We start from the raw sequence: 15,419 nt of genomic DNA on the forward strand, positions 1-15,419 counted from the left end.
CTCTGAATGATTAAACACAACAGCTCTGTCCCAAACCATAGCGAGCTGCCTACCTAGGCAACATTTTTAGACACCATAAAGGCCCAAGTGAAATCGTGTCAGGCCAAAATGAAGCTCGTTTTGGAGATCACTTCTTGAGCTCGAAACAGCTTGCCAAAAGCAAGCTTTCCAGAAAAGTTGACTCCGACTGGTAAACATCTTCGGACTGCCATTGGTCCGTGGCGATTACGTTACAGGTAGGTGTGGCTCTGAGGCTCTGCTTTCTTTGCGGTGGAAACCTTCTCTGGCTCATTTCTTCTGTAAAAACCAATCTGGAGAGCTGCTTTATAGTAGATATTGAAGTTGTAATTCTAACTGAAAGCGACACTTTTTTTCTTGCTTAATACTGTAAAGCTGCTTGCTTTGTAGCAATCTATTGTATTAAGTGCTATATAAATAAACTAGTGCTTTCAAACCGCATTTGAGACTGCGTTTTTTTCTTTGGTTCACTGCAGTTTTAAGGAGAAAATACTCAGCAATGGTGTTGACTTATGAATTTGCACATGGTTTGTCTTAAAGCATATTAAAATAACATAATAAAGACATATAAACAACATTAAAAGCTTGATTTTCAGACAGCAGCAGGTTTATTAGGCTGCCATCACTTTAAGACCTGACGCACATGACATGGATCTAACACAACTCTCACTTTCTCACAACTCTTTACTTTTATTTAAGACTTCTTTTAACTAATATAAGACTGTTCTTACGAGGATACTCGACAAAACATGCATTTTGGCATTTTAATTTTCACACGTGTTTTTGTCAGTTCAGAAGCGGCTTTCTGTGCGCGCGAGTGTGTCACACAGGAGATTCACAGACGCGCGCCAGTTCTCTTTTGTGTCTTATCACGCTTAAATGATTTAAAAGCATTTTCATGAATAAGAGCATGATCCGAGCCTTAAGAATGTTATTGATGCTTTTATTCAAAGCATGCAGTATTTATTGCTAATGGAGAGCATTTAAGTTTCAGATTTCAGATCCTATTTCAGATGCTGCGTTATATCCGCGGATCGGGCGGATCAAGTAATAAAAATAACATTCTGATTAAATGCGGGCGGGTCGTGGGTGGATATGATAAATCATTAATAACGTAAATATTAACTACATTCTCTAAAATATGAGCATGTTTAAAACGTAATTTTTCCACCAGCCAGACATGCACTCTTATTAAGATATGCTACGCGAGCTGCGGGGGGTCCGCTTTTTAAGCAGAAATGGAGGTAAAAAAGCTCAGAGAGAGAATTAAAAACAAAACAAACAAAAGGAAGTTAAGAAAAGTACCGTGTGGGAGCGTTTTGGTTTTAACGAAGTGGTGTAAATAACTTTTAACGAAGTGGTGAAAATAACTTTTTTATGAATCAAGGATGAATCAAGTGCTGGGTAATATGCAACGGCTGTGAAGTGCGTGTGTGTGTGTGTTCGCCTGTTCGGGAAGTCACAGTGACAGAAACAGTGGCATTCCAGGTTAAGTTTTAAAGGGAGTAAAGCCTGTGTTCATGACAACCGAGTCCACTGTTGAAGGTCTTATCATCACGTGTAACACATAAGAATAATTGTAATTCGACCATCGGGTGTGGATATCTAAATCAGAGAAAATGATTGGTGCGGGTGGGTGATTTGTTTTTGGCTGCGGATTCGGGTGACGTTGGAGCTGACCCGTGCATCCCTCATTGGAAGGTAGTTGTCTAGATAGGCAGTCGGCCGCTCTATGGGGTTTGGAACAGAGCTGATGACCAGAGACCTTCAAGCTATCATGTAGCTTTCATGTGGATGTGTGTCCCAGTACCTGAAGAAGACGTCTCTGGGCTTCCGTCCCGACCGCGGATGGACCAGCTGTTCTTTGAGGGAGTCCAGTGAGCAGTTGTAGATGTAGATGGGGCAGCGGGGTCGAGTGGCGTCGGTGCCGCTCTGCTGAGACACCTGTCTGCTGAATGTGATGTGACAGTCTCGCTTTTGAGGCTCCATAAACTGCACACCATCCTTCTCTTCTGAAGCTAAACGTTATGGGATAGAGTTATGGAGGTAAACATCTCTCCCAGACACGTTAACTTGTTATGTCAAGCCATGTTAAGTTTTTTTATATTGTATTTTTAAGTAACGAAAAAGATCTTTAACGGTTTTAGTTTTAGTTAACTGTAATAACCCTGATGTGAAATGCCTGTAAACTCCCTTGTTTGGTTTTGGTTTCTGATATTACTGCAACTTTGTTGTGTCAAACCTGCATCGCCTGTGTTCATGTCTGTAGACGTCTCCAACGCTGCTTCTGGTTTAGCTGTGGACACCTCTCTGGACGCTGGGTGGCCCCTGACATCTTCTCCATGTTGACCATTGGCTGAACTGCTGATAGAGTCTGCCTGTGATTGGCCGTTGCCGTGGCTACAGGTCTCCTCCTCATCCAGGAAGCTGCCGTTGATTGGAGGTTCAGTTTCCAGCCCAGATGACATCAAAAGCTGCACATCTGCGCAGTCAAAAAATAAATAAATAAATATATATATGTATATATATATGTGTGTGTGTGTGTGTGTATATATGTGTGTGTGTGTATATATATATATATATATATATATGTATACATGTATGTATGTGTATTTTTTACAAATGTAATGCAATAATAACTGAATGATCATTACACTACAGCAATAAAAACTTTATATTTATGATGAATTTGATTTATAATTATTATATATTAAGAAACATTAATATAATAACTATTATTAACAATTAATATTAATTTATATCTATATATGTAACAATATTTCTAGCAATCTATATGGTTTAAAATTTATTTTCATAGTTTTGTTTTCTCTAACATTGGCATTTAAAAGTATTAAAGACCCACCAAATGGTAGTTTGCTAACATTCTCCAGTTGGTAATATTAGTTTGCTAAACTGTGGGCATTGTTTTCATCCAAGAATGTATGTGGCTAAATAGAAAGCATTAATCTCATGATGTGTGCAAACGTAAAGGACTTCTGAGTTCTAATTGGTGTGGCATTGACAGATGATGCACCTGTAAATGTCGCTGGCAGGAAAGTGAGCAGGATCTGCTGATGGCTGATGTATTTGGCGTAACATTTCCAGTGAGGAGATAAGCCGTCTTGCTCCAGGCCAGCTGGCTCGTCATCCACAAGATCTGCATTGCTGAAACTCTGCCAGGAACAGAGAAACACACACTGTAACCACTCTGCCAACAACAGAAAGATAAATACACTACTGCTAAAAGTTTGGGGCCAGGAAGATTTTTTTTTCTTCAAGAAATTAAAACTTTTATTCAGCAGAGATGCATTAAATTGATCAAAAGTGATAGCAAAAGCATTTATAATTTTACAAATTACTAGTCAAAGACAGAGGGTTTGTCCCAATTTGCATAATTATGCACTATTCCATGCTGTTTTGTAGTATAAACAGTTTTTGTAGTGCGTTCACACTGAAAATTAAACCAAAAAAAAAGTGCCCTTTAAATACCCGGGCGATGCAACAAAGTGTGGAATGTTAGACACTTTATGTCCTCGACTGCACAGCTTAAATTACATGGTTGAATGATGAATGACAGAATAATAGACACATAATAACAGCACATAGTGCAGAAATGCATAGTTTATAAGTGGATAGTGTATATGATTTTGAGTAAATACTACAGAAAAAAACAATGTAATTTACATGAAAAAGTTAGTTCAGGCAAAAATAAAAATAAAAAAAACTAAGTAAATTCTATATTAGTACTCAATTCAAGCGGGTAGAAATGAAAGCATTTTAAAATTAAGTAAAATTACTCAACTTTTCTGATACTGGTGTTCCCATCATGCACTGGGCCTTGAGTAATTAATGAGGTTGATTTTTCACTGTTTTCCAGCTGTATTTACACTGTTTTATCATTGCTTTTGTTGTTAGGATCAGTACATTGCCATTTTGTGACATGTAGAGTTCATTTTCTACTCAAAATGACACATTCAGACACAAAAACGATCCATCAAATGTTACAGTCATTGTGTATAGTCTTTCAAGTACTGAGGTCTCTGCGTTCACGTGATGCGTAACTTCTGATATGTAGATATGGTGTCTCACACAATATCTATTGTATTAATTAGATGTTTCTAAGTAAAGCATACACTTTAAACATGTGGTTTAATTCAGTGTTATATTGTTTGAGTGAAATGTATTGCAAAGGAAACTTTAACTAAATAGATATTGCTCAACCTTTTACAAGCCACAGTAAAAATTACTTATTTTATTTAAGTTACTTTTCACTTAATTTAGTTAAGTAGAGTTTACTTAATTCCATATGTGAAATTTACTTTAAAAATATGCGTGTGGCATTTACTTAAAAGAAATTCGTGCAAAAACTTTTTTTTTTTTTTGCGTAAATTTGACTTATTGTTCTTTTCAGTGTAGTGGAGATGTCATGAGAGGACATACCTGTAGTGTGCTGGAGGAGCCCGTCACATCTTTACTGCTTCCTATTGTCTGGAAAGAAAGAACAGTGTCCTGCCTCTCCGGAGGCTTCAAACGCTCTTCTGAACACACACACACACACACACACACACACACACACACACACACACACACACACACACACACACACACACACACACACACACACACACACACACACACACACACACACACACACACACACACACACACACACACACACACACACACACACACACACACACACACACACACACACACACACACACAGATAATAACTTAATGAGAACAATAATCTCTTCTTATGTCACTATCAATTGCTAATGAATCACTTAAAAGCTTCATTGAGGATGTCTGGCATCCATTAGCATTAAGTCTTTCAATTACGCTGTTTTTTAATCATCTACTTAGTTAAAACATTTTGTTTGTCCTTCACTGATCACAATGCTATTCAATTTATCAAACACTTTAGCAAGAGTAAATGCAAAACACAAACCATCTGTGGTTGTTATCCGTTTCCACTTTCCAGAAATGAAAGAAATGTTCTGGATTTAATACAACTCAAGTTCTATTAGGACAAACTTAAGCAATAAACCCCAAGAAGCCGTGGTTTACAGCGAATTTAGCTCTGTTATATTTCTGAGCACTATCCTTCCCAAATCATGGTAGTTAACCACTATTAATGCAGAATAGGCTACTAGGGATGTGCCCGAAGCCGAATACTATGTTCGGAAAGGAAATTACGTATTTTTCTGATCCCCTAAAGGATGGAAAAAATTGAGATGGGAGGACAAAAATATATTTCAATGCTTTTGCATTCTCTCGCAATTATATAGTTGGATAATTACATTGTATCTACTTTGTAGGCATCAGGGAGCCACTATCAATATGCAAGGTATTGAAATCACTTTTGAACGCATGTTTGCTCGAATTTGCCATCGCGTGTACTCTGTGTATAGGGAGAGAAGATATCCGTCAATGTCGCTCAGGATCTGTTGCACACCAAAATCATCCGGTCAGTCATCTCTACTAACTATCTTAACATGATAAGTGAAATCTGATGTATTGTAATGTAACCGACTACCACAGCAAGCCTAATCATGTCCCTTTAGGGGCTTATGTGTACATTCCTCATTTTCTGTGCCTTTCCGAATTGGGATATAGGCTTCGGGCACATCCCTATACTGTTCAAAAGTTTGGGGATGGTAAGATTATTTTATGTTTATGTTTATGAAAGAAGTCTCTTGTGCTCACTAAATCTGCATTTATTTTATCAATAAAAACAGTGAAATATTATTACAATTTATAATAACTGTTTTCTATGGGAATATATTTTAAAATGTAATTTATTCCTGTGATTAAAGCTGAATTTTCAGCATCATTACTCCAGTCTTCAGTGTCACATGATCCTTCAGAAATCATTCTAATATGATGATTTGCTGCTCAAGAAACATTTATGATTATTATCAATGTTGAAAACAGTTGCGCTGGTTCAAATTTTTATGGAAACTGTGATGCTTTTTTTTTTTTTTCAGGAATCTTTGATTAATAGAAAGTTCAAAACAACACAAGTTAACATTATCTAAGATTAATAAATGCTTTAGAGGGATTTTTCATTGCTAGTTCATTTTAAATAATGTAGTTAACTAATGTTAACAAATTAACTTTATTGTAAAGTGTTACCAAAAAATCTTGAATGGTAGTGTAATTTGTATTTGCCTGCATAATTGTCATATACACCAGAATAAATAAATAAATAAACAGTTAAATCACCTTTAATGACAGGTAGTGAGAAAGGAGCCACATGACCATCTCTTTCCCGCTCCAGGATGTGATGCATGAACGCCACATGATCCTCGTCGGTCAGTGGGATCTCTCGATCACTGAGCTCGTTCTGCAGAGAGCCGTGGAAGAGGCTGAGGAGGAGGTCGTTGGGCAAAGAGGAGGCACTATGGGATACATCCACCTGCCCCTCTGCAGCAGAGGTTAAAGGTCAACAGAAACACAGTGAAACGAGGCCCTGGGACCAGTTGCATAAACATAGCCATTATTTAAGACGGTGTGTATGACCCACTAACTGTTAGTCTTACTTTTCGGTATCAGATTAGGCCAATCTACATTTTTATGTAACTCATTTTAAAAAGTTATGAACGGTCTTAAAGAAAAAAAAATGTATGCCTAACTTGTAATACTAGTCTTAGCGGTTTATGCAACCGGCCCCTGATTTGATGATTGAATAAAGGAACATGGGTAACACCTTACAATAAGGTTCATTAGTTAACTACCTTAGAGAACATGAACTAAGAATGAACAATACTTCTTCAGCATTTATTAAACTTACTTAATATTAATTTCAACATTTACTAATATGTCATTATAATCAAAGGTTGTATTTGTTAACATTAGTTATTGCACTGTGAACTAACATGAACAAACAATGAACAGCTGTATTTTTATTAACTAACATTAACAAAGAATAATAAATTCTGTAACAAATGTATTGCTCATTGTTAGTTAATGTTAGTGAATACTAGGGCTATATCTCCCGATCCGATTCTATCACGATACTTGGGTGCTGATACGATATGTATTGCGATTTCTTTAAGAATTGCGATTCTTCAAGTATTGCAATTCTATATTGCAATATATTGCAATTGTTTTAACACTAGACCATCGGGAAAAGTTAAATCATACACTTATACAGACTGTACATGATGTATAAGATGAGTTATATTTACAAAAACAAATCACATCTTTCTGACTTTCTGAAGCATCATACACTACTGCATTCTCTTGAATAAATGATTCAATGACAAAAACATTTTTTAACAGTCACTTGTCGCCACTCAGTGGCGAAACAATGTCTTCGATAAATGCGTTATTTTAAGCACCAAGTTTCTATCAAAAGCTGATTTTGATCGCTATCGTAGACATCAGTGTTCATATTTGAACTTTAAACTTTTAATCCAAGTACTTCTATGATCATTTGAACTATTGCGTCACAGAAATAATGATCCTATGAGGTTGAAAAGTTTGTGAAGCCATTTCATGACGACTCTCTCCGGGTCAGCGGCAGTGCCAACAAAGATGTTGCGATATGATTTTGTCAAAGTTTAATAGACAGACGTTCTGAAAGATCGCGTGAGTGTTTGAATGGAGATCACAGTCTTTTAAAGATGAATGGTGCAGCTCTATTGTCTTATCTCTCTCTCAGTATATGAGCAGCGCGAGGGCTTTTCAGTGCGTTCAGTCTCACGTCTCGACACTCATAGATAACGACACATTTCATCCTCTGTTGGAACGAAAGTGGCTAATTTCTGTCAACCTCGGCTACAAGCAAGGACAAAAATAAAGCAACTGAATTTGAATTAATATTGATTCTGGAATAAAAAAAAACTATTTTAGAATTTAGAAGAAACAAACCGCGATGGCTAGGTGAATCGATTTTTTCTCCCAGCCCTAGTAAAAACATTAACTAATGCTAACTAATGAACCGTATTGTAAAGTGTTACCGGAATATGAAAGCAAGAAAGAACAGGACAGGTCGAGGTGGATGGATGATCAAGTCGTACCTTGGCTAAAGGTGTAGAAGAAGAGCTCTATCTGCTGGCACTTGGGCAAGAGTTTCATCAGGTCAAACTGGAAAGGCACAGTGTGTATGCAGTCATCAGCGGCGGTGGGGGGGACCTCGCCTACAAGAGTTACCACATCACATTGAGCATGCAAACTGATTGTGACTGTGTGCAGGAGACAGGTGATGGTGGACGTCTGTACCTGGAGCATCTCTGAGGCTGTTGAGAGGGCACACCTGCTCTTTATTCTGACACAGCTGAAGGAGGTATTCAAAAGTGATCATTGTGGTCATGCACGACAGATCACGTGGAAAAATCTGAAATGGAGAAGAAAAACAAAACAATTCTTAAGCTTTTATCTCAGCACAAATGCCTGAATACATTAAAGTCAACTTACTAAATCTTTCTGGTGTTATTGAGCATAATTTATTATAGTAAAGAAAAACAATCTCTCTTTAAAAAGTCAGAACTCTCTCCATCTCTGAAACTGATATGAACAAATACCACACGAGCAGGCAAAAAAAAACTAGATTAATAATTCTTCAATAATCAACTATTCTTGCCTTTGGTCAAGATTTGTTTGGTCATTCTGCCTCATATGGATGTCTGTAAAAATAACTCACGGCACAATCACGGCTACTTGGTTGACTAGTAAACTTATTAGTCATACAAGCTCTAATTTATATAAATGTATATAATACATACATAAGCATTGCATTGTTTACCTGTTGCTGCCATTTTAATGGCCCATTTCAAAAGCTTTTGATTTTGTGCTTTTTTATTCTTTTTCTTAACATCTCCGTTTCGCTGTAGTGGAGCGGATTTAAGAAATTTAAGAAAATATAATTTTTTACTATCCAATGCCACCTTATTTTACTGTATATTCACTGCAGAGTTGACTCAGAAATAGATTATAGAACTTAAAAAGCTTTGTCACTGCCAATTTATGAATGCTCTTGTCAAGGGTAATGCATCCAATGCAGTTCGGTTTTAGAGCAAAATATTCCACGGAAACCGCAAATTGTTTTTTTATAGAAAATATTAAAACTCTATTAGACAAAGGTGGTGTAGTTGGAGCAGTGTTCCTTGATTTAAAGAAAGCCTTTGACACCGTTAATCATAGAATCCTTTTGTCTAAGTTAGCTTGTTTTAATTTCTCATCACATACACTTAATTGGATAGAGTCATATCTATCAGATAGATCTCAATGTGTTAGACTACACAATCACCTATCTAATGATTTAGGTATATCAACTGGTGTTCCGCAAGGATCTATCTTGGGTCCAATGCTTTTTGCTATGTATATAAATGATTTTCATCTTTCATGTCCTGGCACTAATACACAAATGTATGCAGACGATACAGTGATTTATATACATGGTAATAGTCTGACACAAGTTGCAAATGAACTTACGAATTCTATGGTTAATGTGTCGGCATGGCTAAAAGAGAATTGCTTGCAACTAAATGTGTCCAAAACAGTGTGTATGTTTTTCTCTAAGTCTAACAGTATTATTAAAGAGCCGGATGTTTATGTGTCAGGGGTGAGGCTGCAGGTAGTGCCACAATATAAATATCTGGGAATACTGATTGATTCTAAACTTACATTTAAAGCTCACGTAAAAAAGGTTTGCAAGCAGGTTAAGTTTAATCTCTATAATTTTAAGATTACTAGAGATAACATGTCATTAGAAGCAGCTAAGATGTTTATGTACTCTATGGTTCTCTCTCACATGACTTTCTGTTTAACCACTTGGTCTCAGGCGAGTTCAGTGACTTTAAAACCATTAGAGTCCTTATACAAACGTACACTCAAGGTCCTTGATAAGAAATCGGTATATTCTCATCATTGTCCAATACTGGAAAAATATAATTTATTGAGTTGGGAAAACATGATTAAGTATGCAAATGTATGCTTGATGTATAAAATTATTTATGGTTTATCTTCTCCCCCCTCTTGGTCAGCTAGTTCGTATTAGAACAACTGATTATCGCTCTACAAGAGGTGCATTAAGACAAGACTGTATCATACCACTTAGGCGAAGTAAATTTAGTCAATCTGCTCTTTCTGTTAAAGCTGCACAAGAATGGAACACTATTCCAACAACTATAAGAGATCTAGACACTTATGCTTTATTTAGGGCTCAATTGAAGAATTGGTTAATCAGTACTCAGATCTGTCATCACTAGAATCTTATATCTGCGTATTAGATATAATATTGCTTAAAATATTATTACATCCTCTTATTGTTTGTATTTTGTTGCATTGTTTTTAATTGATCTTAAATTGTTTAAATAGATTTTTTTATTGTATTGTGTAATTATTAAAATTTCTATTATGTATTCTTAATCATATTTTGTTTAGGTTGACTTGTAACATCTTGTCCAGGGACTACGGATGAAAAATAGCCCTTGGCTAATTCTGGTACATTTACAGGAATGTTTTTATTAATGTACAATGTCCCTGTCAAACTAAATAAAGCTAAAAAGCTAAATTATAGTTAACTAAAACTTAAACCATAAAAAAAAGTTATAATAAACTGTAACTTTATTTCAGTCTCATTTTCATTTAGTTTAACTTGATGTACTAAAATAACTCAAACTAAAGCTGAAATACAAATTAATAAAAGCTACACAGACATTTAAAAATAATAATAAAGTTAAAAAAGAAACTAAATTAAAGCAAAATATTAAAATACTAATTAAAAATGTTGAATTAATTAGAATGGATCATTTAAAAAAAATGGTTTTGAATGAATCACTCAATGACTTCACGTGTTTCATTACTGGATGAATCAGCGTTTTTGAACAAATCTCTTGATTGAATGATTCAATGGCAAATAAATCATAACAGTCACTTGTCGCCACCTACTGGTGTGACGATGTAATCGATACAATCATTTGAAGCGCCAAGTTACTTATAAAAGGTGATTCACTATTTTGATCGCTTCCATAGACATCAGTGTATTTTATCCGAACTATTAAGTTTTATCCCATTACTTCTGTGATAATTTAACATATTGTAAGACAGAAATAGCGATACCGTATGGTTGAAAAGACTATTTGTGAAGCAGTTTCATACATATACATGACAACTGCTCTCTCTGTCTCAGCGACAGTGCAAACAGATTTGAGAGTTCGCTGTGATTGCACTTGTCAAAGGTTTAATAGACAGCTCTGAATCACTGTCATTTAGGAATAAGATTATGTGGGTGTTTGAATCGGGATATTTTTCAATGGCATTTGATGTGTAAGTGGAGGTGAGGATGTGGTGCTGCTAGGTACTAACAGCCTGAGGAATCTCCTGGTACGTGAGTTTGTGAAAGTGTCGTTGCTGGTCCTGTGAACTGCAGACGGATCCACTCTGAGGCTCGACCCAGCACTCCGTCACCAGACTCAGCTCTGTGTCCACATCTATGGCCTCCACTTCAGTATCATTGTCATCATCTGTGGAGAAACTATGGGCACGACGGCAACAAGAGTTAAACCAAATGCCCACTTCAAGACTATTCTGCCACAAAAAAGCCAACTGTACTCTTCTGGTCTATTAATTGACTTGTAATTGATGCACCTAGCATGTGATTAGCTGTCACATGTGATTAGCTGTGTGAAGTGAGCACCAACAACACAAACAATATTTAAATGTGTAATTGGTTTCTGTCTTGCACTGTGCGCTGAGCCTTACCGATCTATTCTAAATAGGGCTGTGAAACGATTAATCGCATCCAAAATAAAAGTTTGTGTTTACATAATATATGTGTGTGTACTGTGTATAGTTATTTTATATATATAAACAAACACACATGTATATATTTAAGAAAAAAAATATTTATTTATAAAATATTTATACACAGTACACACACATATATTATGTAGTTTCAATAATGTTATAAGCCGTGGATTATCCCGGTTATACCATGGTAATTTGCCAGCATTGACAACATAAAGCTGTTATTGATGTTTATCAATAACAATATTTGATGGGAAGGGAATTAAACTGACTTGGAACTACCTGTGCATTAAAGGTATAGCGGAGGATCTTTCCAAATTTTAGATAAGACCCGCCCTCTCCACTTTTTGAAAAGTTTGATTGATTCACCAGAATGATTGACAATTAGGAGGACCAATAGTTTACACTACCCACCAGGAAGTAAAACATCCTCCGCTATACCTTTAAACGGTTTTATTGCACACCTTTCAGCTAATCAGAATTGAGTATTCAGACAGACCATGGTAAAAAATCTAATATTTTGTGTAAAGATAAATAGTTCAATAAACAATTGAAAAATAATATTTTTCTGACTATGATCTCATATTTCAGGATTTAGCACTGGACAGAAACTTAAGTTTCTCATTACCTGTCCTTAGTAGAAGTGTAATGAGGCGGAAATAGGATGTACTGGACTATGCAGGTGTGTTTTTCTCCGTCCAAATCAGCTGGAAGACTCTGCATACACAGCAGTGGCTGAAAGTTAGCGATGCATAACCAACAAAATTCTAAAACTGGGATATACTAGCAGAGAGTGTTTATTCTTTCACCTGCATTGGCAGCTCTGTCACCATGTTGACGATACCCTCCCCGCTGGCAGCAAAATGGAAGCCTTCAGACAGACGAATACTGTGCAAACAGCATCAAGCAGCAATTAGTAATTTTGTAGATGATATTATCCGAAGTTGCTTATTTTGGATTTACATTACAAGCTTTCGTAATTTTACGATTTTACGTAATATTACGGTTTACGAAACAATTACGATTGCTTTTCGTAAATTTCTGCTCTTGGGAATTTCCCAAGGCTGTTTCAGACTCACTCAGAGAGCATGGAGAGGATATGAGCGACTGCATGCAGCGATACAGCGGTTCCCGGCCCGTTCTGCACGGCCCAAACCCAGCGCTGGTGAAGGAAGTACCGGGAGAGTGACGCCACGGTGGAGGAGGCCGTCCTGCTGGCAGCCATGCTGAGAGGAGCGCCCATGATGGCCGGCTGGGCGAACGGCTCCATGTTTAGGATAAAAGGGGTGCGGAAATCTGACGGAAGTTTCTCGTACCTGTAGTAGGACGTCAGTAGAGGTCAGAACAAGGTCAGGGGCCAGATTTGGGCCCTAACTGAAGTCAATGTTGTAACTGTAAAACTAAAACTATTAAAAATAATTTTTGTTAATTGAAATTAAATTAAATTAAATATAAAAAAATAGATGAAAAACTTAAAATTATAAATGTTGCCTTGGCAAGTAACTGAAATAAAGTATACGATGAAGTACTAAAATTACTAAAACTGAAATAAAATAAAGACTTAAAAGACAAAAACTAATAAAAATGATAAAAGCATATAACAAAATTACTGAAACAAACTGCAATTAAATTGGAAACTGAAAACATAAAAATAATAAATACTATAAGAGTATATATAACAATAATAATTAAATAACATTGATTGAAATCTACATGTTCGCAAACCATTGTCCTTATATAATGTGACATTTTGGTGTAAAACAGAATATTCAATGAGAAAAGCATGAATCTTTGGAATTTAATCCAGTTAATCAATCAGTCATTGATCATGAAAACTGTAGGAGTTAAGCTCCTATAGGAGTTCAAATATAAAATATAAAAAGAAATGTAAAATAAAAGGGCTTAGAGTGAGCCAAAAAGAAAAAAAAAATGAAAATAAGATCAATTGACGATGAGTTGACTGTAGCACTGTCATAACTTTTTGTACACGCTATAAACTTTAGCAAGATAACAGAAATGAGAATGATAATTGTTTTATGTTTACGTCACTGACCTGATCAGTAGTTTTTCAAGAGGTTTGTTGAGCACCACCACACACGGCCGGTCAGAGAGCGCCGGTTTGGGCACCGGAAGAGGCGGGGACTTGGAGGGTGAAGCGTTACCCAGAATCTTCCGCTTGGTCTTTGGTGTGGCCTCCTTATTCTGGACTCGATGAGGGAAGCGCAGCCGCAGGATCTGCTCTCGAAGTTCATCCACAATCTACAAACAGAGTCAGAGCGACAAACACTCGTTCTCTTGTGCTGTTCTGTTCTGTTCTGAAAGCAGTTTTCACATCAAATGAACTGAACTCTAGTGTGAAAAACGCCGCCTCACCTTGTTCCTGGTGTGTGCAAGAGTTCCTATCGGGAAGCCCAATCGCAGCACCATGCAGGGAGCTTTAGAGATCAGACGCACCAGATAGAAGGAGACGGGAGGCAGCTCAGAGGCACTGTGGGAATAATGCTTGTTAAAGGTGCTGTATATAACTTTTTCACTCGACTAAAGCATAAAAATACCATATGTTTGCAGATATTGAGGAAACATGCTAAGTTCGCATACTCGTTTCTCTGAAAAACACTTCTACAGCCAGTTATTTTACTTTGAAATGTGTGTTTTGTGCTGGAATGTCTGTTTTTGTGTTGGTCTGTGTGACTCCGCCCACTGCCAGTTCACCCAATGGTATTTCGACACCCCGGGATGCCAGTTAGCAGGAAACACAGCGTATTTGGCTTTCCTGTAGCTCAAACGCCAAGGCCATGGGTTCGATTCCCAAGGAAAGCTTGATAAGAATGTAAATGTGTACCTTGAAATGCAATGTAAGTCGCTTCGGATAAAAGCGTCTGCCAAATGCATAAATGTATTGCAGCCAGCAAACAAACTGGGTCAGAGTTCACAGATACTACCCAACCTAAAAAGCCTCAGTATCCATCTAAAAATCTCTATGAACGGGATCATATTAAAACGTGATTTGCGCTATTTTGAATTTGGACTGCAGTACCTATTTCGACCACTAGCTGTCGTTCTTACAGACTGCACCTTTAAAACACTGCTCTGTAAATCTGGCAAGAGAACTGTGCATGTACCTGTAAATAAGTTTGACGTATGAGTATCCCTCCACCAGGACGAAACTGCTCCAGTCCCTGAGCAGCGAGGTGAGCGCAGAGTGAGAGATCCGACACTGGACGGTGCTGAATCGACCATTACTGCCAGCGTTGTGCACGTGCTTCGGGACTGGGCTGAACAGAGAGACATAAAGCAAAGAGGGATTTATTAAACACTGACTTTTATATGGAGCGCTACCTGTACCTCCAAACCAAGTCTTTTTATACCAACTCAACTTGGTGTCAGCTAAAAAGGAAAGACATTTCAGTAATTTCTCTTCAGACTAGCCAAGTCAAGTCAAGTCACCTTCATTTATATAGCGCTTTTAAAATTATAGATTGTTTCAAAGAAGCTTTACAGTGATAACAGGAAATTAAAGTAACAGAGATTGTTTGGGCTTTACAGCAGCTCTAGAATAAAGTTACTGTACAGCTAAAGTTAGTTTTGATTGATTCACTTCCGTTGCAAAGATAATTAGTTATTAACTTAGGAGCCGCTAACAC

General features: G+C 36.9%; 1 protein-coding gene across 11 annotated transcripts in view; it reads right to left on the minus strand.

Moving 5' to 3' along the window:
• Positions 1-15,419, minus strand: part of szt2 (SZT2 subunit of KICSTOR complex) — a 134,492-nt gene that overhangs the window by 99,994 nt on the left and 19,079 nt on the right. For all 11 annotated transcript variants that reach the window (XM_081379762.1, XM_081379764.1, XM_081379759.1 and 8 more), the window contains exons 13-26: positions 14,898-15,050; positions 14,149-14,263; positions 13,829-14,034; positions 12,855-13,091; positions 12,585-12,663; positions 12,404-12,492; positions 11,335-11,503; positions 8,248-8,362; positions 8,046-8,165; positions 6,247-6,447; positions 4,459-4,556; positions 3,053-3,191; positions 2,261-2,500; positions 1,829-2,036 (exon numbers count right to left, since the gene is read on the minus strand). In XM_081379762.1, the coding sequence (XP_081235888.1) occupies positions 1,829-2,036; positions 2,261-2,500; positions 3,053-3,191; positions 4,459-4,556; positions 6,247-6,447; positions 8,046-8,165; positions 8,248-8,362; positions 11,335-11,503; positions 12,404-12,492; positions 12,585-12,663; positions 12,855-13,091; positions 13,829-14,034; positions 14,149-14,263; positions 14,898-15,050 (2,169 nt within the window). The remainder of the gene's footprint in view (positions 1-1,828; positions 2,037-2,260; positions 2,501-3,052; positions 3,192-4,458; positions 4,557-6,246; positions 6,448-8,045; positions 8,166-8,247; positions 8,363-11,334; positions 11,504-12,403; positions 12,493-12,584; positions 12,664-12,854; positions 13,092-13,828; positions 14,035-14,148; positions 14,264-14,897; positions 15,051-15,419) is intronic.

This window comes from Scardinius erythrophthalmus (genome assembly GCF_964197995.2).
Source record: "Scardinius erythrophthalmus genome assembly, chromosome: 12".
Classification (NCBI taxonomy): Eukaryota; Metazoa; Chordata; class Actinopteri; order Cypriniformes; family Leuciscidae; genus Scardinius; species Scardinius erythrophthalmus.